The sequence below is a fragment of the Nomascus leucogenys genome, chromosome 10, assembly GCF_006542625.1.
Source record: "Nomascus leucogenys isolate Asia chromosome 10, Asia_NLE_v1, whole genome shotgun sequence".
Lineage (NCBI taxonomy): Eukaryota > Metazoa > Chordata > Mammalia > Primates > Hylobatidae > Nomascus > Nomascus leucogenys.
Window position 1 is genome coordinate 36514418 of NC_044390.1, and position 26238 is coordinate 36540655.

Genomic DNA, 26238 nt, shown 5'->3' on the forward strand with positions numbered 1-26238 from the left:
CTTTTTGTTTCTGCTTGAACGTCCCATCTTCCTTATCCACCCCCTTGACCTGCTTCTCGAGCTTTCTCAGGGCTTCTTGCCACCTTTGCAGCTGTACATGGCACCTGCCATAGGGCTCTAATTTTAAACTGAGAAAAGGAGAATTGAGAAAACAGGAAACTGACTTTTTTTGGGGGGAGAGTAAGACAAACAGGAAAAGGAAAATGAAGACATGTGGTTGATACAGATCGTTGGATTTCAAAAGGAAAAGTCTATGGATAACTGAAAAAAATAAATGTTTAGAAATGCATAGTCTTGGCTGGTTAAATAAATATCCATGCTTGTTCTTGTGGCATAGTAGTTATGAGACATTTTTAGTTAAATGCAAAAATGTGAATTACTATAGTTTGAGCGATATGCTGCTTTCCAAATTAAAAGAAGCATAACAAAAACATTCCCCAAATACTCATAAATAATTCATTGAATTGGCAATAATTCACCTCCTAATGACTTCATATGAAGTATAAAGTAACTTGGATACATCAGAAGAAATCCTATCTTTTAATATAAGAAAGTAATATGATTACATTAAATGTGTCTCATATAAGTTATAAAAATGGTTATCTATGAGTAAAGAAATGCTTGTGAACAAAAAAAATTGATCTTATAAAGGTCAAACAGGCCGGGCCCAGTGGCTCACACCTGTAATCCCAGCACTTTGGGAGGCTGAGGCGGGCGGATCACCTGAGGTCAGGAGTTCAAGACCAGCCTGGTCAACATGGTGAAACCCTGTCTCTACAAAAATACAAAAAATTAGCCGGGCATGATGGTGGGTGCCTGTAGTCTCAGCTACTCGGGAGGCAGAGGCGGGAGAATCGCTTGAATCCGGGAAGAGGAGGTTGCAGTGAACTGAGATTGAGCCACAGCAACCAAGCCTGGGAGACAGAGGAAACTCTGTCTCAAAAAATAAAATAAAAAAATAAAAATAAAAAAAAAGGTCAAACAAACCAAACCCTTCTGATTAATTTATTCAAATCTGCTTTTATTATAAGCAAATGAGAAATTATAATTTTAATCTGAAAAAGCAGAATCAGGGGATTTTGGAGCTGGACAGTCCCCTGGAAATTATTTGGATCAAAGCCCTCATTTTATAGGTGAAGAAACTGAGAAGTAAGATTCGAGCAACTTGCCCAAAGGCTTTGCCAAAGGCTATACCAGTGAATGGCAGAGTCTGGACTGGAAGTCCCAGTGCTGCTATCCAGGCTAGAGACCTGTTCCACTGCATGCTACTAGCTCCTGGGCTGAGACCGGCCTTTTGCTTGGCAGGTTTCTTTCTTTCGAAACTATTAATTATTGTATTTTTTGTAGAGACAGGGTTTCGCCATGATGCCCAGGCTGGTCTTGAACTTCTGAGCTCAAGAGATCCACCCGCCTTGGCCTCTCAGTGTTGGGATTACAGGCATAAGCCACAGTGCCCGGCCTATTTTCCTCCCGCCTCTTTGTTCCTTCTCTGTTTCTTTTGCAGCATGATGTTCTATCATCGTATACCAGAGTTCCTCAACTTCAGTTATAGTCTGTTCTTTCTTTATGCTATCTTCTTCAGCAAGCTCATCTTGGTCTGTTTTCTTCCTTGTCAGGCAAACCCCAGAAACTCCTGTTTTATCTCCACTCCAACTAAACATATTCCTGAGTTCTGGGCCTCTATAAACTGATTATTTGATTAACATTTTTTTTTATTTTTTTTTTTCTGAGATAGAGTCTCTGTCACCCAGGCTGGAGTGCAGTGGTGCAATCTCAGCTCACTGCAGCTTCTGCCTCCCAGATTCAAGTGATTCTCCTGCCTCAGCCTCCTAAGTAGCTGGGATTACAGGCATGCACCACCACACACAGCTAATTTTTGTATTTTTAGTAGAGATGGGGTTTCACCATGTTGGCCAGGCTGGTCTCAAACTCCTGATCTCAAGTGATCTGCCTGCCTCAGCCTCCCAAAGTGCTGGGATTACAAGCCTGAGCCACCATGCCTGGCCAACATCTTTAATTGGATATCTCAGTATCAAGAAGGCCCATAATTTTCCTCTGCCTCATCCCTCTCCTCAGTCCTCTTCTTGTGTTTCCCAGTTCAGAGAATGGCACCATTTTCTATCAAGCTGTGCAAATCAGACATGTGTGATTTGTTGTTGTTGTTGAGATAGGTTCTCACTCTGTCACCCAGGCTAGAGTGCAGTGGCGTGATCATGGCGCACTGAAGCCTCAACCTCCTGGGCTCAGGAGATCCTCCCACCTCAGCCTCCTGAGTAGCTGGGACCACAGGCCCACACCACCATGCCCAGCTAATTTTGTATTCTTTGTAGAGATGGGGTTTCATCATGTTGCCCAGGCTGGTCTCGAACTCCTGCACTCAAGCAATACACCCGCCTCGGCCTCCCAAAGTGCTGGGATTACAGGCATGAGCCACCGCGCCCAGCTGAAGTGTGATCCTTAACTTCACCCCTTCTCATGCCCTCCATTTCCAATCCATCTCCAGTCCAGTTGATTCCAGCTACTCAATTCTCTTGAATATTTCCACTTATCTCATTCCACTACCTTTCAAGCTACCACCATCTCTAACTACAGTCATCTCCCAACTAACTGGTCTCCTGGCATCTCTCTGGTTCTCCTCCATAGCCTCCAGGTATTGTAGGGCCTGAGGCCTATCTACCTTCCCAGGTGCATGACACACCATATCTCCCCACTCCCAAATTTAGTCTCCAGACTCCATCCTTTTTACAGTTCTTTAAAATCATCACAATTCCTTCAACCACTGGGCATTTGTATGTGCTATTCCCTCTTTCCAGAATGCAATACCCTCCCTCTGCCTAGCTAGCTAACTTCTATATATCTGACTGCAGCTCAAACTTTCTTCATGGACTCCCTCCACAAGTGCCAAGCTTGGGCCAGATTATTTTGTTACGTGCTCACAGAACCATGTTCCCTTTAGCATTCATTGAGTTTGCTGCTTAATTATTCTTGTCTTGTCTTGTTTTTGTTTAATTAGTCCTATCTCTAATACTAGACAAATGTTCCTTAAGGTCATAGGAAATATAGGACTGTCTCTGCATAAAAACTGTTTTATATCCATAATGCCTAGGACAGTACCTGGCACACAGTATATGCTCAATTAATTTTTGTTGAATGAATGCAATTATCATTATATTCCTGATATCAGCAGGTATAATCCAGTTTAAGTTTGGGAACAGAAAGACAAAATGGACCACATCTAATAAATCCGGTCTTTCTTTTATTATTTGTTTATTTTTGAGACACAGTTTTGCTCTTGTTGCCCAGCTAATTTACCAATATAAAATGCTCAATATAAAACAGCTAACAAACAAGTTCAATTCCATTTATAGTCTTTTCTTTGGGCCATTTAAACATAGGGCTTTTTTTTTTTGAGATGGAGTTTCACTCTTGTTGCCCAGGCTGGAGAGCAATGGCATGATCTCGGCTCACCGCAACCTCTGCCTCCTGGGTTCAAGCGATTCTCCTGCCTCAGCCTCCCGAGTAGCTGGGATTACAGGCATGCGCCACCACGCCTGGCTAATTTTGTATTTTTAGTAGAGACGGGGTTTCTCCATGTTGGTCAGACTAGTCTTGAACTCCCAACCTCAGGTGATCTGCCCGCCTCAACCTTGCAAAGTGCTGGGATTACAGGTGTGAACCTCTGAGATTGGCTGCCATTTTGTTTTTTAACTCCATATAGTTTCTATAGTTCACTGAAAACTCAAAAGAGATGACCTATAAATGTATGAATAATGTATGATTTCTTACATCAATTTTCTACTAGAAAAAAATCATACTTTTAGAATTGGATTTTGTCTTAGTCATCTTTATTACACTTTATAAATGAGATTTCATTTATATAAATCAGGAAGCTAAACTAAAATAGAAACACTAGATTTAAATTCTGATTTGAATACTCTGATCAAAATAACAAATCTCACACTGGGAAACCATCTATCAGCAAGCAGAGAGCTACTGTGTGTCCTTCCTTAGAAGAGTATGAACACTGAGAACCCACAGCACATTTGCAGCACAGTAACAGCAATTCCTCTGTCATTATCACAGAACTTTAATTTTCATGTACTTTGCTGGGACCAACCAAACCATCCCATATATATATATCCACATATATATGGGATGGTATATACATACACATGTATATGTGTGTGTATATATATGTATACACACACACATACATACATATATATATGGAGAGAGAGAGAGAGACAGAGTCTTGCTCTGTCACCCAGGCTGGAGTGCAGTGGTGCGATCTTGGCTCATTGCAACCTCTGCCTCCCAGGCTTAAGTGATTCTCATGTCTCAGCCTCTCAAGTAGCTGGGATTACAGGTGTGCACCACCACACCAGGCTAACCATCCCATACATTTTATACAATCATTTTTAAAAAGAAGCATGAACCATTTTGGTTTTAGAGAATTAATTTTTTTAAAAAAAGAGACTCTTAAAAAAAGTCATTATATGAATAAAATTTCCTTTGTGTTAATTCTGACAAATCATTCCATCATTGAATCAGTCACCAATTTTTTTTTTTTTTTTTTGAAACGGAGTTTCGCTCTTGTTGCCCAGGCTGGAGAGCAATGGTACAATCTCGGCTCACTGCAACCTCCGCCTCTCGGGTTCAAGCGATTCTCCTGCCTCAGTCTCCCGAGTAGCTGGGATTACAGGCATGTGCCACCATGCCTGGCTAATTTTGTATTATTAGTTGAGACGGGGTTTCTCCATGTTGGTCAGGCTGGTCTCGAACTCCCAACCTCAGGTGATCCGTTGGCCTTGGCCTCCCAAAGTGCTGGGATTACAGGCATGAGCTACCGTGCCTGGCCCAGTTTTTTTTTTTTAATAGCTTGCACACTTAACAATATTTTTTATCTTCTTGGGACAACATTCTTTTCTCCACAAAAACCCAATTAAGGACGTTGTGCCAGTTTACTCTTACTTCCTTCCTGTTCACTGAGCTTAAAGTGGGTATAGGCAAGAATGCCAAATAATGTACATAAAATGCCAAGGGCCTGATTAATGGACAGTGGATCCTTAAATAAAACGTATCCTCCAAATAAAGTAATGCAGAACTTGAAGTGTCCGAACATGTTATAGCTGAGGTTTTTGGATAAGGATAAAAAGGAATAACAAGATAGATGTTACATTTAAACACACACTCTCACACTGCATAAAACAACCCAAAAGCAGCCCATCCCATGTAAAGAACAATGGGACCAGGCATGGCAGATCATGCCTGTAATCCCAGCACTTTGGGAAGCTGAGGTGGTGGATCACTTGAGGCTGGGAATTTGAGACCAGCCTGGCCATCATGGTGAAACCCTGTCTCTACAAAAAATACAAAAATTAGCTGGGCATGGTGGCGCATGCCTTCAATCCCAGCTACTCGGGAGCCTGAGGCACGAGAATCGCTTAAACCCAGGAGGTGGAGGTTGCAGTGAGCCAAGAATGCACAACTGCACTCCAGTCCAGGCGACAGAACAAGACTGTCTAAAAAAAGAGAATAATGGGAACTTCTTAGTTTCTTCAGGTAGGTTTTAGCGATTGATTAATCAGAGACACAAGACTGCCTCAACCATTCCTACTGACCTCCAAAAAAGAAAAGGGTTACAATATAAAAGGAAAGACATTCAAACAAGGTCCAGGGAAGGTATTTTGTACAGCAATTTATAATTATGTTTTACAGTGGTGTTTCCTTGGGAAATGAAGTGAGATATATAAGGTACCAAAGAGCTAACTTGAGTTTAGGAGGGAAAAGGGGGAGAGAGAGGGAGTAATACTGAGCACCAACTATACACCAAACACCATGCTGGGCGATTTACATGAAATCGTCGAAGTTAGGCATCATGTTTACCTTCACTGGAGGCTCACTCTTCCTATTTACGGTTGTAGAGGCTCAGAGATTTTAAGTAACATGCCCCAGATTACAGAGCTATTAAGCAGCAGAGTTGGAGTCCAAACATAAATGGGTCTATTTAACTCCAAAGCCCATGTTCTAATCCAAAATACTGCCAGTAACATGCCACTGGATTAAGGTTTTTCCAAATCATTGTTCATTTAAAAAGCAAACTAAATACACACATACCCCATTTAAAAATTACTTGTGGCCAGGCATGGTGGCTCATGCCTCTAATCCTAATCCCAGCACTCTGGGAGGCCAAGGTGCGTGGATCACCTGAGGTCAGGAGTTCGGGACCAGCCTGACCAACATGGAGAAACCCCGTCTCTACTAATAATACAAAATTAGCCGGGTGTGGTGGTGCATGCCTGTAATCCCAGCTACTTGGGAGGCTGAGGCAGGAGAATCGCTTGAACCTGGGAGGCAGAGGTTGCGGTGAGCCGAGATCATTGCACTCCAGCCTGGGCAACAAGAGCGAAACTCCATCTCTAACACACACACACACACACACACACACACACACACACACTTATATTTAAATATAATTATTTTTTCTATATGAGTACTTTCTTGTTCTTCAGATGTATGATGTGTGCCTATGTGCTTTTCCTAATTACAACACTAGAAACAGCCACCACTCTGTGCCTCAGTTTCCTCACTATATAAAAGGGGAACAAAATAATACCTCCCAGGGTTATTGTAAGGATTAAAAAAGTTAATATACACAAAGCTTCTAGCATATAGTAAGCACCATATGTGCTAGCTATAATAACATTACCAATAGCAGTACTTATGTATCATAAACACCTGCTTGGTGCTTGACACATTCTCTCAAATACAACCATCCAACATCATAGATCGTACTTCTTCCACTTCATACATTTCATAAGTGATCAGAGTGAGACCCTGAGAGTTCCCACACTAGTCAGGCCCACAGGGAGTGGCAGAGCTCGGTGTTCACACCTGGACCTGTCTGACCTCCAAGCCCACCTAAGCAGCCTGGAGGTTCCCACTGGGCAGCAGCAGTGCCTCAGGAGAGCACGGGCCGTGTCACCAGGTGCATGTGGTGGCTTGATCCCATGAAGGTGACTTCCTGAGACATAGAGATCTTCCCAAGGTTACTGGCAATAGTCATAATATGTTTTATTTTCAATTATGAGCTATCTTCATGTGCACTGGCTATAACACTTTAAATTTCTTTACTCCTCAGCTTCTCTTTTATTTATACTAGAAGGAGGTCAAATTTAAAGAAACTATTTATGAATCCTTTTGTAAAAACAACAGCAAAAGAGCAGTCTACATGTGGTATTTCCAGTTCTGCACTTTACTCCAGGTAGGCTGTCACCCCAGCCCTCAGAATGTTCTGGTCAAACCTAGTGCCCTCCACCTCACTCAGCCCCTCAATGGTGACCAGTCTCCTTGAACTTGGCCTGCCAGCGGCATCTGACACAGACACCGACCCCACCTCCTCCTCCTTACTCTGGTTCTGTGCCACTCTCCTCCTTCCTTCCACCTCTGACTGCTCCTTCTCATCCTCCACCTAGTTTCTCTCATCTCTCTGAATTCCAAATACTGGACTCAAACCCAACACTCAATCTTTGGACTTATTTTCTTCTACTTGTCTGCTTGGTAATCTCAAATAGTCTCACCACTTTAAGCCACAGCTTCATACTGCTGACTCCCTGTGATGCCTCCTGCTGAGATGTCACCTTTGAACCCTCAGACTTGCTTATCCAAAACTGAGCACCTGGCTGGGCATAGTGGCTCACAATTGTAATCCCAGCACTTTGGAAGGCTGAGGTGGGAAGAACGCTTGAGCCCAACAGTTGCAGTGAGCCATGATCGCGCCACTTCACTCCAGCCTGGGTGACAGAGCAAGACCCTGTCTCAAAAACAACAACAACAAAATACTCCCCAAACTGAGCACCTGATCTTCCTCCCCAGCCCCAAACCTCCTTCTGGCTATCCTATCTTAGTTGATGGCAACTCCATTCTACCAGGTGCTCAGGTCAAAAACCATGTAAATCAGCCTTGTTTTCTCTTTCTCCACATCCAACTAGGCAGCAAAACCTGTTGGCTCTTCTTAGAAATATATCCAGAATCCAATCACTTCTCACTATATCCACTGCTATCATACTGGTAGCCACTATTACTTCTAAATTAGAATATCGTAGCAGTCTCCTGAGTTTCCTGTGCCTCTTTCAGTCCAGTAGTTCTCAACCATGGGTGATTCTGCTGTGTGGACAATCTTTGGAGGCATTTTTGGTTGTCCCAACTGGGCAAAGGGTATGTATGCTACTGGCATCTGGTGGTAGAGCCCAGGCCTGCTGAAAACATCCTACAGTGTACTAAACAGGCCTGCGCTAAGAACTGTCCAGCCCAAAAAGTCAACAGCCCAGAGGTTGAGAAATCCTTCTTAAGTCTATTCTCAACACAGGATCCCTGAGTGATTCTATGATTTATTTTATTTTAAAAAACTTTTTGTAGAGACAGGGTCTTACTATGTTGCCCAGACTGGTCTCGAACTCCTGGGCTCAAGGGATCCTCCTGTCTTGGCCTTCCAAAGTGTTGGAATGACAGGCATGAGCCACTGCACCCGGCCCACTGGGTGCTTCTATTAGAATGTATGTAAAATCATGTTACTTCTCTGCTCAAAAAGCTAATGGCTTCTCATCTTACTCAGTTTAACAGTCCTTATGTAAACGCCTTACTCAATTCAGTTGTGTTACTTCTCAGCCTACCACATTCCCTCCTTTGCTCAACCTGCTCCAACCACACAGGCTTCCTTGGTTTTTTTAGGGCCTCACACCTGCTGTTGCCTCTGCCTGGAATGTTCTTTCCTCCTGATCTGCATGGAGCAACCGCATTTCCTTCAGGTCTTTACTCAAATGTTGTGTTCCCACTGAGGCCTTCCTGACTAGCCCTGCCTAGAACTTCATTGCTGTCTATGACATTTCACATTCTCTTCTCTGCTTTATTTTTACTCCTTGGCAGTTAACACTATCCAACACTGTAAATAAATATTTAATTGTTTTCTATTTCTAGTCTTCCTCACCAGAATTCAAGCCTGTGAGAGCAAAGACTTTTGTCTATGTGGTTCATTACTGTATCCCTGGTGCCTGGCACACAGTAGATGTTCAGTATATAAATATTTTTATAGCAATGAATGGTTTAGTGGGTATTCAATAAATACTTATTGAATAAATTTATGTTTTAAATCAGAACACATATTTGGATGCCTTGATTGGGTAGTATGATGTACAAATTTGGGGACTAGACTGCATGGGTTCAAATCTGGACATCCCATTTGTCAGCTGTGTGCCTTAAGTGAGTTGGTTAACCTCTCTGTGCCTCTATTTTTTCTATAAACTAAAATGACAGACTTTACCTCACAGAGCTGCTGTGAGAATTAAATGGACTAATACATACAAAATGTTTCTAACAGTGTCTGACACAAAATAAATATTTTTTTAAGTATTGGTTTTCTAAAAAACTTATCGCTGTTGTTTTTTATTGACAGTTGGCAAATATCCTACTTGTTTACTTCCTGGGGAAATTCATTCGTTGCATTTGTCTAAGGGTGGGGGCAGAGTGAAATGTGAAGAGAAACAGGATGACAAGCAGAATGGTATAAATGGACCGTTGAATTTGACCTTTAACATATAACTTCATTTCTATGTTTTATTTTATTTTTATTTTTTGGTAGAGATAGGGTCTCCCTATGTTGCCCAGGCTGGTCTCAAACTCCTGGGCTCAAGCGATCCTCCTGCCTCAGCCTCCCACAGTGTTGGAATTACAGGCCTGAGCCATGGCACCCGGCCAATGACTTCATTTCTTGACTTGAAATAATATTGAGAAAAACAGGCACACCCATATCCAAATAAGTACAAACACATATTCCATAGCCAGATGCCAGTGGCCTGAAATTATCTTTTGTTATTTGTTAACCATTCCTCTACTTTGTTACTATAAATACCTGAAAATTGTTTGAAAATCCAAACCTCCACCTCACTGTTCATTCAAAAAATATTTAATCTCACTGTCTGTAAGAAATGGTACTCTGAGTTAATTTTCGTAAGGGAAAAGGTCACCTATTACATAAGAAAATTCAGAAACATTCATGACACAAAAAGCTAACCCACTTCTTCAGTTCATATTTCTTTCTTTTTTTTTTTTTTTAAGACAGAGTCTTGCTCTGTTGCCCAGGCTGGAGTACAGTGGCATAATCTCGGCTCACTGTAACTTCCGACTCCCCAGTTCAAGCAATTCTTGTGCCTCAGCCTCCTGAGTAGCTGGGATTACAGGTGTGCACCACCTAACCCAGCTAATTTATATATTTTTTGTAGAGACCGGGTTTCACCATGTTATCCAGGCTGGTCTTGAACTCCTGGCCTTAAGCGATCCACCCGCCTCGGCCTCGTGAAGTGTTGGGATTACAGGTGTGAGCCACCACACTCGCCCCTTCAGTTCATATTTCTTTAAAATCCTTTAGTGTGTAAAGATACAGTAAAAGGCTAAAAATAACTCTCTCTACTCAATTTAGGCCGTGCAATAGTTAGTGTGAGATTCAAATAAGGTAATGAATGTAAAAGTTTTGGAAAATATAAAAGATGATGCATTTGTAAGTTATATGAAAAGGATACGTGACAGGTGAAGTGTTCCCAATGATCCAATAAATTGACAAGTTCACCATGAAAGCTATTACTCCAGATAGCAGCACCATAAGCTACAAATAAACCAAAAGAACCATTAATGCAAAGCACTGCAATCATAATCATCAAGCAAAGATACATTTCATTCGGCATTTTAAAAAATTCAAATATCAACCATTAATAAATGAGATTAGAAAGAGAGGGCCGGGCGCGGTGGCTCACGCCTGTAATCCCAGCACTTTGGGAGGCCGAAGCGGGCGGATCACGAGTTGAGGAGATCAAGACCACGGTGAAACCCCGTCTCTACTAAAAATACAAAAAATTAGCTGGGCGCAGTGGCGGGCGCCTGTAGTCCCAGCTACTTGGGAGGCTGAGGCAGGAGAATAGCATGAACCCGGAAGGCAGAGCTTGCAGTGAGCCGAGATCGCGCCACTGCACTCCAGCCTGGGTGACAGAGTGAGACTCTATCTCAAAAAAAAAAAAAAAGAGAATTTGGGAGACAGTAAGAATTGCAAGTAAAAAAGCAGAATGAACAGTGTTTAGAAAAAACATAATTTTTTCCACAAGAATCAACGAAAAATACTGCAATAACATCCTTTCTGTTATTGTGAATTTCCAGGTTCATTTTTCTTATTAATCTAAAGAAAAAGTATACATATGCATTATTATTATTGTAAATCAGACAATAAAGAAAAGCAAAAATAATATAAGGAATTCTGATAATCCCAACCACCCACACATTAACATCTTAGCATACATCCTTCGAGATCTTGTTCTTTTTCTTTTTTTTTTTTTTTTTTTGAGACGGAGTTTCACTCTGTCACCCAGGCTGGGGTGCAGTGGCACGATCTCGGCTCACTGCAACCTCCATCCTCCAGGTTCAAATGATTCTCCTTCCTCAGCCTCCTGAGTAGCTGGGACTACAGGTGCCTGCCACTGCGCTGGCTAATTTTTTGTATTTTTAGTAGAGATGGGTTTCACCATCTTGGCCAGGCTGGTCTTGAACTCCTGACCTCATGATCCACCCACCTCGGCCTCCCAAAGTGCTGGGATTACAGGCATGAGCCACTGCACCCGGCCGAGATCTTTTTCTATTAAATTGCTCATTTTTATTCTTTTTTTTTTTTTTTTTTGAGATGGAGTCTCACTCTGTCGCCTAGCCTGGAGTGCAGTGGCGCAATCTCGACTCACTGCAATCTCCGCCTCCCAGGTTCAAGTGATTCTTCTACCTCAGCCTCCCCAGTAGCTGGGATTACAGGCCCATGCCACCACACCCAGCTAATTTTTTTTGTATTTTTTGGTAGAGATGGGGTTTCACCATGTTGGCCAGGCTGGTCTCAAACTCCTGACCTCAGGTGATCTGCATGCCTTGGCCTCCCAAAATGCTGGGATTACAGGCCTGAGCCACTGCACCTGGCCTCATTTTTATTCTTATTTAACTCAATAAGCATTCATTGGATATCTACAAAGTTAGGCCAGGACTTGTGAGGAATGCAATATGTACAAAGTTCCTGCCCTCAAAGAGCTTAGAAACTACTTGAGGACATAATAAAAATCATGATGATCACAGCTTACACTTACATAACACTTATTATGCACCAATAATTGTTCTGTTTTACATATATTCATTCATTTAATTTTCACATACATCCACAAAGTAGTTGTAAAAATATTATTCCTTTTTATAGATAACTTGGCTGGGCACAGGGGGACAAATGGGTTGGACCACTATATACACATACAATGTTCTGTTCAAATCTACCCCATAATTTTATCCAAAAAGTTATAGAATCATTTTGTTTCTGAATTTAGATAAAATAATATTCATGATCTAAACTATTAAGAAGTTTAAGTTCCGAAGAAAACGTCATATTTGAAGATGCTTTTTGTCCTGTATAGGGTTTTGTTATTTTGTTTTGCTTTCTGTAAAGACAGGCTTTTACTATGTTGCCCAGGCTGTTCTCAAACACCTGGGCTCAAGTGATCCTCCCACCTTGGCCTCCCAAAGTGTTGGGATTATAGGCATGAGCCACTGTGCCCAGCCCCATGTAGGTTTTATCAGTTTTAAAATCAGTGCAGTCTTAAGAAGGCCAGAGGAACTGGATTTGTGTCCTACTTAGGTAAATACAGTAATACCTCATTTAATTTACAATAGTGAGGTCTATTAAATAGCCAACATAGAGAAATTTGCTTAGAGATTTTAAAAAGAGTTTCTAGAAATATATCTAAAATATATCATTGCTAATTTTATTGAGTTCACAGAATGCTACATACCTATTTCTTGATACTTGGCACATCATTAAAAACACAATTACTTTACTTTGTTAGGGTCTTTGTTACGGACTTTGAAGAATATAAAGAAGTTAGTTCCATGTTGAAGAGGAGTGGTAAGAGTGGGCATCCTTGTCTTGTTTCAGTTCTCAGAGGGAATGCTTTCAACTTTTCCCCATTCAGTATTATGTTGGCTGAGGGTTCATCATAGATGGCTCTTATTACATTAAGGTATGTCTTTTGTATGCCGATTTTGCCAAGGGTTTTAATCATAAAGCGATGCTGAATTTTGTCAAATGCTCTTTCTGCATCTATTGAGATGATCATGCGATTATTTATTTATTTATTTGGAGTCTCACTCTGTTGCCCAGGCTGGAGTGCAGTGGCACGATCTTGGCTCACGGCAAGCTCCGCCTTGCGGGTTTACGCCATTCTCCCGCCTCAGCCTCCCGGGTAGCTGGGACTACAGGCGCCCGCCACCGTGCCCAGCTAATTTTGTTTTTGTATTTTTAGTAGAGATGGGGTTTCACCGTGTTAGCCGGGATGGTCTCGGCTAGTCTCGATCTCCTGACCTCGTGATCCACCCGCCTCGGCCTCCCAAAGTGCTGGGATTACAGGCGTGAGCCACCGCACCCAGCCGATCATGTGATTTTTGTTTTTAATTCTGTTTACATAGTGTATCCCATTTATTGACTTTTGTATGTTAAATCATCCCCACATCCCTGGTATGAAACCCACTTGATCATGGTGGATTACTTTTTGATATGTCGTTGGATTCAGTTAGCTAGTATTTTGTTAGGGATTTTAGCATCTATGTTCATCAAGGATATTGGTCTTTAGTTTTCTTTTTTGGTTGTGTCCTTTCCTGGTTTTGGTATTAGGGTAATGCTGGCTTCATATGGAAAAAAAAAAAAGTTAGTTGACACAATGCCCTACTTTGAGTCAAGGATGCCTCCTAGGGACATTAAGGAATGAAGATGACTTTCCCTCACACTAAATGGCCTCAGCCTGCTGTGGTCTTGGTTTCTTTGCCTTTTTTTTTTTTTTTAATGGCTTTTCTGCTGCTGTCCTCATTTTAAAACCTGTTAGAAGGCTACCAAAAAAATCCTCTCTCCTTGTAGTATAAGGTCTCTAGGCTGCAATGGTTTGAAACCAGATAACCAGAATGGCTAGGACTTTTGCAAAGTGGAAATATTATCTGATAGATGGTCCAATGACCTCTACTTTAGAAAAAAGTGTATATGGTAAAATATATAAATTCGAAACAACTACTGGTCTACTTAGGGGAAGCAGAGCAGAGCACTGGAGAACACAGACTTTGGACCCAGAAGGCATGTATCCAAATTGTGGCTCTGCTTATTAGCTGTGGGATTGCGAGCCAGTTACTAACTCTCTATCTCTCGGTTTCCTTATCAGTAAAAACAGTAACAATGATGATATAGTTTGGATGTTTGTTCCCTCCAAATCTCATGTTGAAATTTGATCACCAATATTGGAAGTGAGGCCTAGTAGAAGGTGTTTGGGTTATGGGGCTGGATCCCTCATGAATGGCCTGGTGCCCTCCCCAGGGTAATGAGTGAGTTCTTGCTCTATTAGTTCTCATGAGAGCTAGTTGTTTAAAAGAGACTGGCATTTCCTCCCCCCTCTCTCTTGCTCCCTCTCTCGCCATGTGACATGCTTGCTCCCCCTTCACCTTCCACCATGACTGTAAGCTTCCTGAGGCCCTCACTAGAAGTAGGTGCCAGCACTAATGCTTCTTGTACTGTCTGCAGAACCATAAGCCAAAATAAACCTCTTTTCTTTATAAATTACTCAGTTTCAGGTATTCTTTTATAACATCATAAAATGGACTAATACAAATAGTATTAGTATAGCATCAACCTAATAAAGTTATGAAGATTAAATAAGTTAATATCTACATAGTGCTTGGAATAGTGCTGGGAAGAGACTAAGGGCTATACAGGTGCTTGATAAATTGATGCAACCAACAAAAAAAACATTCCCACTGACTGTGTTCCAAGAGTTGTGCAAACTCTTGGGGGAAGCAGGAATTCATGATAAGTAAGTTGTTATGGACTGAATGTTTGTGTCCCCCCAAAATTCCTATGTTGAAATCCTCACCTGCAATGTGATGGTATTGGGAGGTGGGGCCTTTGGGAGGTGACTATGGCATAAGGGTAGAGCCTTCATGAATGGGATTAGTCCCTATGATAAGAGATACAAGAGAGCTTGCTTCTCCTCTTCCTTGTTGTCAGATGAGGATATGGCAAGAAGACTGCCATTTATAAAGCAGGAAAAGAGCCTTCACCAAGAACCCAACCATACCAGCAGCCTGATCTCAGACTTCCAGACTTCAGAACTGTGAGAAATGAGTATTTGTTGTTTAAGCCACCCAGTCCATTGTAGTTTTGTTATAGCAGCCTGAACTGACTAAGACATAGGAGGATTATACATTCTAACTTAAGATGTCCCCAAAGCATTAGTCCCAGCTGCTTGGGAGGCTGAGGTTGGGGGGATCACTTGAGCTCAGGAGCTTGAGGCCAGCCTGGGCAACATAGCCAGACCCTGTCTCTAAAAGTCCCCAAAATACATATCCCTTGATTTGCCAATTCCACTCTTGGGACTCATTTCCATAGGAAAAAAGGTATCAGTACATGAGAACACATGATGTACAAGGATGTTTATCACAATATTGTTCACAGTGGTAAAGAACTGGGAAAAAAGTGAATATGCAGCAGGGCTATTACACAGACACTGGCTGGGCACAGCAGCTCACGCCCGTAATCCCAGCACTTTGGGAGGCGGAGGTGGGTGGATCACTTGAGGTCAGGAGGTCAAGACCAGTCTGGCCAACATGGTGAAACCCCGCCTCAACCAAAAATACAAAAAAATTAGCCAGGCGTGGTGGCGCACACCTGTAATTCCAGCTACTCGGGAGGCTGAGGCACAAGAATCACTTGAACCCAGGAGGTGGAGGTTGCAGTGAACAGAGATCACACCACTGCACTACAGCCTGGGTGACAGAGTGAAACTCTGTCTCAAAACAAAAACAACAACAACAAAACAGACCCTGAAAAGAATGCGCTGGAGAGATTTTTAGGAGATATTATTAAGTCAGAAAAGCAAGATACAGAAAAGCATATGTAATAGGATTCCACTTCTGTCAAAGAAACAGATGTGGCTGGACATGGTGGCTCATGTCTGTAATCCCAGCACTTTGGGAGGCCGAGGCGGGTGGATCACGAGGTCAAGAGATCGAGACCATCCTGGCCAAGATGGTGAAACCCTCTCTCTACTAAAAATACAAAAATTAGCTGGGCGTGGTGATGTGCGCCTGTAGTCCCAGCTACTCGGGGGTCTGAGGCAGGAGAACCGCTTGAACCCAGGAGGCGGAGTTTGCAGTGAGCTGAGAATTGCACCACTGCACTCCAGCCTGGGCAATAGAGCGAGACTCCATCTCAAAAAAAAAAAAAAAAAAGAAAAGAAATAGATGTTTAATTGGTGTGTGTGTGTGTTTATATGGATATTTACAGCATGGAGAAAAATATGGAAGAACAAGCACTTAGAAAGTTAACATGACTTCAAGGGGCACGGATTAGGGGGTAATAGAATGTGGAAGAGTGTGTGGCTAGGAAGGCTAGGGAAGAGGAATCCGCAATAAAAATAGCATCTATGATATCATTCCGTATCTAAAATTATACACACATGCATGTGTACCTATGTGTTTATACAAAAGAGATCCATGAAATGATCCTCACCAAAATGGTAAAGGTAATTACCTTAGTGTGATAGGGTTCCAGGGGCCCTTCACTGTCTTTTGTTGTTGTTGTTTTGGTTTGGTTTTTTTTTTGAGACAGGGTCTCACTCTGTTGCCCAGGCTGAAATGCAGTGGTGCTATCTTGGCTCACTGCAGCCTTGACCTCCTGGGCTCAAGTGATCCTCCCACCCCAGCCTCCCAAGTAGCTGGGACTGCAGGCATGTGCCACCATGCCTGGCTAATTTTTCGATTTTTTTTTTTTTTTTGAGACACAGTCTTGCTCTGTGGCCCAGGCTGGAGTGCAGTGGCACGATCTTGGCTCATTGCAACCTCCACCTCCCAGGTTCAAGCAAATCTCGTGCCTCAGCTTCTTGAGTAGCTGGGATTACAGGGAGCATGCCATCACACCCAGCTCCTTTTTTTTTTTTGAGACAGAGGTGTGATCTCAGCTCACTGCAACCTCCGCCTCACGGGTTCAAGTGATTTTCGTCCCTCAGCCTCCTTGAGTAGCTGGGATTATAGGTGTGCGCCACCACGCCTGGCTAATTTTTGTATTTTTAGTAGAGATGGGGTTTTGCCATGTTGGCCAGGCTGGTCTTGAACTCCTGACCTCAGGTGATTTGCCTGCCTTGGTCTCCCAGAGTGCTGGGATTACAGGCATGAGCCACCACACCCAGCCTCAGCTAATTTTTTTGCATTTTTAGTAGAGACTGGGTTTCGCCATGTTAGCCAGGCTGGTCTTGAACTCCTGAGCTCAAGTGATCCACCTGCCTCAGCCTCCCGAAGTCCTGGGATTACAGGCATGAGCCACCACACCCTGCCCATTTTTTAATTTTTTGTAGAGATGAGGTCTTCCTATGTTGCCCAGACTGGTCTAAAACTCCTGGGCTCAAACGATCTGCCCACCTCATCTTTCCAAAGTGCTGCGATTACAGGAGTGAGCCACTGTTCCTGGCCCCTTCACTTTCTTTATATTTTTACATATGTTCAAAATCGATATAGTGATTATAAAGCTATGTTTTCATTGTAAAAAAATTTAACTTAATCTAAATGTCCAAATTATTTGTGGGCTCTAGCTTGACATGGTCAGAACAGTAAACAGGCATCAGAAGACATTAATTATAGTCCTGCTTTTGCCACTGAGTAGCTGCCTCACTCTAGGCAAGTCCCTTCACCTTTGTGTGCCTCAATTTCTTCATCTGAAAAAGAATCCTTACCTTACCTCCTTATATGGTGATTATGAAGATATATGTGAAAATGGATTGGACACAGTGCTCTGAAAACTAAAAATTACATTAATAATGGAGGAGTTATTATTATACTGTTTCTTAGATATCAAATCAATTAGAACTTACCAAAGCAGAAACTGACCAAGGACCAAATATTCCTCCTTCTCCAAACACTGGCTCAAAGAAGGGCACAGCGACCAGCAACATGGCAGATGACATCGGAGCCTGGTAGTACAGCAGCTGCATTGAGTTCACTTGTAATTCATGCTGTTTGGCTCCTACCCACTGAAAATTAGGAGATAAAACATGTCTGGCACAAAAGAAATAGTATCACATAATCAAAGATGCGACAACTAGAGTCACAAAGATGGGAATGTGGGGTATAGAGTAGGGGAAGATAAAATGTCTAATTATTCTACAAGATTTCAAAGACCAGTAAGCTATATGAATGCCCTTTAAGCACCATGGATGAAAATAGCTCTATAAATTTAATTCTGATAATCTAGCTTCTTCTCAATTCTTAGAAGGAGGAGAAAAGCCCTCTATTTCCTTCTACCTGATCCTAGTAAATAGGGAAAAATAAATGCATATAAGGGCCTACAAGGATAAAAGATCTTGGGAAAATAAGGGAGAAATGGAAATTCAGGTGATTAGGAATACAGATGCAGTGTTGGACTTCATTTCTTTCTAAAAATGGCAAAATTTTAAAAATGGAAGACAGGGGCCAGGAGCAGTGGCTGACACCTGTAATCCCAGTACTTTGGGAGGCCAAGGCAGGCAGATAACCTGAGGTCAGGAGTTCGAAACAAGCCTGGCCAACATGGTGAAACCCTACCTCTACTAAAAATACAATTAGCCGGGCGTGGTGGTACGCGCCTGTGGTCCCAGCTACTCGGGAGGCTGAGCAGGAGAATCGCTTGAACCAAGGAGGCGGAGGTTGCAGTGAGCTGAGATCGTGCCACTGCACTCCAGCCTCAGTGACAGAGCGAGACTCTGTCTAAAAACAAAAAACAAAGGAAGACAGAGGTTGGGGGGACATGATGACAATGGGGCATGGGGCAGGTTAGAGATGGCTGCCAATGTATGTGGCTTGAAAAGGTATGTGGTCTTGTCAGTTGCTTTGGAAAACCCAATCAATGGTAGAAGAAATTTTCCTCTCTCTGGATGACTTTTCTGTGGATACTATTCCTCATCCCCCACCAATACACCTAGATACACTGGATAATCACTAACCCTAAAATACCATACCATTCAGTGGAAACAACATCTCAAGACCTCAAATCCCATTCGTCCACAAAATGCTTCACAAATATAACTGAAAAAGAGGCTTTGAAGAAGCTTTAACAGGACTGTTTGGCTCAGATCTGGCAAGAACAGCTAGGCTTCTGAATGACTTCTACATACTTCTTGTTCCTGTAGGTCTGGGTATCTTGTTACATAAACTCTAAGTCTATAGAAATTCATCAAGACAAAAATAGAAGAGCAGGGAATTTGAACCATACTCCTGCCAGCTTTAACTAAGAGTCCTCTGTGAATATGAAGGACAAAGAACTGATTCTTCTGCTGCCTGCTCCTCGGGGCACAGCAGCGAGCAAAAACGGATACAGAGGGTGTGTGCTCACCCCCCTTTCCTTTTGCAGCCTCTCCGGGCAGTCGCTTGTCTTCACCACAGGACTGCCTGGAACAGCAGGGGCTCTCAGGCCTCCACTGTCCCTCAATGCAGCACAGCCTGGCTCCTGCCGCCACCCCTCTAATGCTCTCCTAAGGGCACCATGACCTCCATGGCCATGTCCAGACTCCCTGTGGCCCTTCCTGTGAGCCCTCTTTGCAAAACCTGCAAGTTTTGCTTGGAAGAACTACCCTCTGGTTTGTACTCCTCCCTCATTGCCTCCTGCACTTACAGTTTTTAAGGCAGACGTCTGCCTTCCTCTTTCATCACCCTGACTGATGTCTTTTACTATTTGCTGAGATCTACTGCTCTTCCCTCATCCCTTGAGCATCCTTAACCTTATATTGGCCACAGTCTCCTGGCCATCTCTACTTATATAATCTGCAGGAACTTGTTTAAAATCAACTGGTGCCTTTCTTCTACAAATGGGCTCCTCTTGTGTGGTTCCAATAATTGATGATATAATCTCCCTCAGGGATCACAGCCTTACTTTCCTCACTCTCACAGTCAGTCAGGTTCTCCTATGTTCCCCAAAACGCCCCTGGAGTGCCTTTTAACCTTTCCCTGTCCATTCCCACTGCCCTAGCCCAGACCCTTCCTGCCTGTCCCGTGAAGTACAGGTAGGTTCCTGACTGCTCTGCCTTTCACCCTTCCTTCCCTCTTACCCACCCTTCATTGCCATCAGTTACTTTTCTAAAGACAGGGGAATGATCAAGTCAGTCCCTGTCTGAACTCCTCTCCTGGTACGTGCTCAATAAAGATACACTTCCTTAGCATGGCTTCACGACCCTGACATCTGGTCTCACCCACTCCTCAGCCTTGTCTTCTCACAATGCACCTACTGCCTAGCCTCACCAAACAAATCAAGTTCTCCAAAAATGCTCCAGACTTGCACGCATGCTGCAAGGAAGAGACCAGCTGTCCTTCCCTGCTGAGCTCATTTCTGTGTGCCATTCAATTTAAATTGTTAACTTTTCCATAAAGTCTTACCTCACCGCCCCTCTTTTAGAGCTGCCACTTCCTCCTTGGTGTTCCTCAGAACTTTCCTCCTACCTTGGGATACGTATGCTACTGTGATCAGCTGTCTCCTTGTGTTTCTACACTGCTGGACTGTAGCTGCTTTTCATCTTTGTATCCTCAAGGGTGAACATAATGCAGAAAAGATGTCTGCTGAATGAATGAATGAGTCAACCATCTTTCTACAACTCAAGCTAATAGCTGGTCACTTGTCTTTTAACTCCATTTAATGTCTCCAGCAGTATAAGAGAAACAACATAGAAATTATCCCAAGATACTGTGGGCAGATACAACTTTCTTTAAGAGGAATGTTTTGGGAATATACCTATTTTGTAATAGTACCTTTACCATTTACTGATAAGAAACTGTCCATTAATCTACAATCATTCCTTGGTCAATCTCATTTCAAATATCTACCTTAGGGATATGGAATCCTTTGATTCTAATCTATAGCAATTTTGAGACTTGTGTGAACAAAAATGGTCATAGTGACAGAGATAGTGAATACTCTGAATCCATTACGTATAAGGAGTACAATTTCTTGCTCCGTTTAATAAATTGCCTATACTAGGCAAAAACAAGTGCATTTAACAAGAAAGATGAATAGGAATGTTCACTAGCCTCTTCTTCTATTTAAACTGCTTCTCTGCCACTAGAAAATGTATTTCACTGCAGAATATGTTCAAACACTGTCTCTGACATGATCACTACTAGAATGTTTAAGATGCCAGGGCTCTATTACTGAACTCCTAAAATTTCTAACAAGAAAGCCTTAGTTTATAACCAGTGGATGTTTGTGAAAAAAGTAAAATTGGTTACACATTTTGGCTTTGATTCCCCATGCAGGCACACCCAGAATTTCCAGACCAAGGTTTTCAGTATAGAGAGAATATTGTTTCACTGTCCCCTACAGCAAGTTATTTTTTCTCCACTAAATAAGAATCAAAAACCATACTTGTTAGGATTTTATGGTAATGAAGTAAGTGAATCCATGAACACATTTTTAATGAATATCTGTTATAGGCAAGGCACTGTGCTTGCACAAATGGAAAAATATTCATTAATATAAATTACTCTATTATAGTAATAATATTATTATAATAATCTATATTAGACAAATTATTAAAAGCCAATAAACAAGTTGTAACAGCAGTATAATTTTTGAGGCAAAAACATCTAAAAATCTGAAATTTTTCATTACTGTTCAGACTTCTGGAAGTACACTCACTCCTTCGCAACAATGTTAAAAGTAAAGACTAAACAGAAAACATAACAAACTCAGGAAGTAAAAAGTCTTACTACGTATTTTGTAAAGATTTCCCAGAAAATAACTTGACCCCAAGCTGAGACTGTTAAGCATGGATATTATACACTTACAAACAGGTAGGTATTTGGTGAGCATCACACACCCAAGTTTCTCTGTCTCCTTTCTTCTCTTCACCTTGAGTCAGACAACTTATGCAATTACGCTTTCTTCCCAACAGTCTATTGTCTCTATACTGTATTTTCTAAACCTTGGAATACAGCTTCAAAATTTATGAAATCTGCTAAAAAGGCACATAAAGAAAAAAAAAATTACCAACCACTTGATAAAGGGACGTAACTAAAACACCAAGAGCAGCAAACACCATTCCAAGGAAATTAAACTTCACATCGTAATAAGAATTTAGGATTACACCTAAAGTTATAGGAATCTGTAACGAAAAAGAGGTAAATGTTGTTCAGATTAAATTCAAGAGACAAAAATTTAGTAGTCCTTTCACAATGTCTTACAAGGCTAATGATAAACACATAACTGGGAAACAATGAACCTGTATAAACGTTTTCCTTTTTGACTTGGGAAAACTGGTTGTTAATCCTATTTCCTAAACGTGAAATATGACAAATCTATATTGATAATTCACATTTAATTCCATTTTAAATTTGTGGTAAATATATTGCACTTTGCAAGAAAATACCACATGAATACAAAAGTGAGTAAATGGATCCCCAAACTAGCGTCTAAACAGCATAAGCATAAAGACCTTAAATATAAGGCCCGGCACGGTGGCTCACGCCTGTAACCCCAGCGCTTTCGGAGGCCAAGGCGGGCAGATCACCTGAGGTCAGAGTTCGAGACCAGCCTGACTAACATGGAGAAACCCCGTCTCTACTAAAAATACAAAATTAGCCGGGCGTGGTGGCTCATGCCTGTAATCCCAGCTACTCGGGAGGCTGAGGCAGGAGAATCGCTTAAACCCGGGAGGCGGAGGTTGCGGTGAGCCGAGATCGTGCCATCGCACTCCAGCCTGGGCAACAAGAGTGAAATTCCGTCTCAAAAAAAAGAAAGAAAGAAAGAAAAAAAAAATAGAAAAAGATCTTAAATATAATAAGTTACCAAGTGCTAAAATTGAGTCCACCTCCTTTTATTTAAAGATGCAGACAGCTCTGCAGTATGGTGCTGCAGACGTTTTGAGACCTACTTTATGCTAAATCTTTTCACGTTTTATCATACACGATTTGATTCCCCTGGGGGAGAAAGGCTGTTTTTCAGTTTGAGCTTTTGCAGATATTCTGATAACAATGGACTGTACCACCCAATACAGCTTTTTTTCTTATCGATCACAGCATTTAACGATTTCCATCAAATGGCAGCTACTAAAACTCACACAAGCCCACTCTTCTGGGTTGACAAGATGGCCTTTTCCCCCCTCCCCAAAATAAGCCTAAAAGTTCACATGCCCACAGATGACTCATTTGTGGATTTGTGCGTTCGAATTTCCCGGGCCAGTGCAGGAGGTGGGTCGGGAGAGCGGCGCCTTGGGAAGCTGAAGCTACTCACCAGCGTGAGCTGGATTCTGGTGGAGAAGGTTTTCTGGTAGCAGAAGGTCTGGATGGCTATGATCACCGGCGTGGTCATGGCCTTGGCCAGCTGATAGGTGCCTATGGTGTTGTTCTGCAGAGAAAGGTTAGTGAAGACCACAAAGCCACAGAAGCTGAGCGCCAGGAGGAGGAGCCTGGAGGGCGGCAGACTTTTGGGGGCAAAGATGTCCAGCTTCTGGCAGATATACAAGCCCAGCCAGGTGACCACGAAGTGCACCAGGGTCAGGCTCATGTTGGGGAAGCCGTGGTGCACATAAATCCATTTGTTGAGGAACACAATGCAGATGGACACCAGCAGGTTGAACAGGAGCCCTGCGGCGATTCGCCCGTGGCCCCGCACTCGGTCCACCAGCGATGCCATGATCCCCGCGAAGCCGGGGCCGTCTAGCCTCCGAAGGGGCGCCCGGCCTGTCTCCGGCTGCCCTTCTCCTCCACCGCCGCGTCCTCGCAGACGCCGACCTCACCGTCTGACCCAGGAGTGGCATGCACAGATCAACCCCGGGCGAGTAGCACTATTAACAGAGGACACACGCCCCGCCGCCGCCCTGTAAGCCAGCTAGGACGCGGCAGCACGTCCCACGCCTCGCCCATCTCCGCCAGCAGCCACGTGACTCGGGGCTCCCGTACTTCCGCCCCCGAGCCGCGGGCGAACGGCCGCTACCCTGCGCAGGCGCGCTGAGCCTTGGGCGCGCGACGCTTGCGTCTTTGGGTCCTATCCTCTGGGTCCCCGACCCCCTTGGTCACCTAACGCCTACCTGACTGGACCAATCTAGGACCCCTTTCTTGAGTTTTGTTTCCTGTGTGTCATTGACCCGATTTGCTAGACAACTTCTCTCTGGCTGTGCAGATACTGTTAGCCAATTTTACGTATTAAATGCTGAGCAAATTTAGCCCTCGCCAGAGAGGGGAAAGAACTTATTGAAAGCATACTTTTATTTTTTATTTTTGGAAAAAGACATTCAAAATTTACTTTCCAACAGACAGCATCATCGGGTATAACTACAAGGGTTTTTCCTTAGATCACACATTCACAAAGCATTATTAGCTCAACTGTGAGAAAATGTGTTCTCTAAAGATGTCCCCTTGACAATGTAAACAAGTGCTACTGTGTTCACTTACAACTGGAGAAAAAAACGCACAACCTGGCAAAACTGTATATATATACAGCTGTCTCTAGGGGTGCATATAAATATATATATATACGTTTTGGATCAGGTCAGGTGCAATGACTAAGAGATACAACTTTGAGTAAAGTCTTGATCGACATTGCAGTAAGGTCCTTCACACAGAAGTCAAGTTCTTCCTTTCTCCTTCCTCCTTAAGTCGATAAAGAAAGATTATATATTGTAGATATTACAGGTACAAAAGGTGATTTTTAAAAAAGGAATCACAAAAACATCTTGAATGTCCAGCTGTTCCTGCCAATACGTCAATTCTTAGTTTTAAGACAGAGTCTAGGATTAATTCAGCAGTCTTAAAATTAAAAAGAGAGAGACTGTGGTACAAAAAACATAAAATAAATGAGGAAGTAGGGCATGGTGGCATGGGCCTGTAGTCCCAGGTATTTGAGAGACTGACGTGGGAGGATTGCTTGAGCCCAGGAGTTTGAAGCCAGGCTGGGCAACATAGTGAGACCCCCATCTCTAAATTAAATAAATAAATGAGGTAGGGAAATTAAAACTCTCACACCCAGGACATGCCTGTTCCAACTTTGTAGCCTTCATGCAATACTCAAGGAAAAAGTCTTCATAATTCCTTGGCATAAGTCACACCAAGAAAAGTTTTTAAAAATTAGTATGTGAACCTGTGATAGGAAACACGCCCTTCCCTGAGTTTCTTCCCTAGAATGAAAACCCAGTTCTTCAAGACTAGGCACTGAGGAACTAAATTAAGTTGCCTGAAATTTCCCATTCAGGTGCCCACCACTTCTGGTGTTCAGGAAGACAGAGGCATTTGGGAATTTTAAGGAGCACATTGGCACTCTTGGGGCTCCAACTGAACTATATTTAAATAAGCAGCAAAACACACATTGACTCCCTAAGGGCTCAAAGGAGTCCAACTGGCCGGGTGCAGTGGCTCATGCCTGTAATCCCAGCACTTTGAGGGATCGAGGCGAGTGGATCACTTGAGGTCAAGAGTTTGAGACCCGCCTGGCCAACATGGCGAAACCCCGTCTCTACTAAAAATACAAAAATTAGCCAGGCATGGTGGCAGGCGCCTGTAATCCCAGCTACTAGGGAGGCTGAGGCAGGAGAATCACTTGAACCCAGGAGACGGAGGTTTGCAGTGAGATATCATGCCGCTGCACTCCGGCCTGGGAGACAGAGCAAGACCCTGTCTCAAAAATAAATAAATAAATAAATAAAAATTAAAAACGAGTCCATGTGAGGGCATCCTAATTAAGAGTCTAAGGTTAAAGGAATTTTGTAATTCCACAACCTTAGTGGGTTTCTGTTGTTGTTTTTAAAGTACATTCAAAAAACAAGGCACAACAAAAGATGAATACAGAGTGGGGGGCATGCAAAACAAGTTCCTAAATAGATGACAGACCTTGTCCATTTACCCACATATGGTTACGATGGAAGCATACAATATTCCTCCTCCTCATTTAGGCTAAGTAGTTTTCCACTGTTGTTCAACAAATAGGTAACAGTCTTTGGAAATAGTCACCCTAGGTTGTACAAAGTTTCTATATATATAGTTTGTTGCAAGTAACAAAACTCACTTATTTCCCCTCCCCACCCCAAATCTAGTCTGTATTTGTTTTGGTATGAATTTTTTGTTTTTATTTTTTGCAAAGCAGCATAGCAATAATCATGATTACAGGACTGCATGAGCTGTAAAAATCGT

The 26238-nt window shown here is 42.6% G+C and overlaps 1 protein-coding gene across 1 annotated transcript; it reads right to left on the bottom strand.

Moving 5' to 3' along the window:
- Window positions 1-3828: 3828 nt before the first annotated feature.
- On the bottom strand, window positions 3829-24021 carry SLC35E3 (solute carrier family 35 member E3). Its single transcript, XM_003259792.4, has 5 exons — window positions 23348-24021; window positions 22110-22220; window positions 17967-18125; window positions 10575-10657; window positions 3829-5129 (listed from the first exon to the last, which is right to left on the bottom strand). Exons 1-5 carry the CDS (start codon window positions 23747-23749, stop codon window positions 4943-4945), a joined length of 942 nt encoding a protein of 313 aa, XP_003259840.1. The 5' UTR covers window positions 23750-24021; the 3' UTR covers window positions 3829-4942.
- Window positions 24022-26238: the final 2217 nt, after the last annotated feature.

What these genes read in the sequence shown, in the direction of transcription:
- SLC35E3 (XM_003259792.4), bottom strand. Translation starts at nt 23,749, where the DNA reads ATGGCATCGCTGGTGGACCGAGTGCGGGGCCACGGGCGAATCGCCGCA. An exon ending in CCAGAATCCAGCTCACGCTG is followed by an intron (nt 22,221 to 23,347) that starts GTGAGTAGCTTC and finishes TTTTCGTTACAG; the next exon opens with ATTCCTATAACTTTAGGTGT. An exon ending in TTACGTCCCTTTATCAAGTG is followed by an intron (nt 18,126 to 22,109) that starts GTTGGTAATTTT and finishes CCTAATTTTCAG; the next exon opens with TGGGTAGGAGCCAAACAGCA.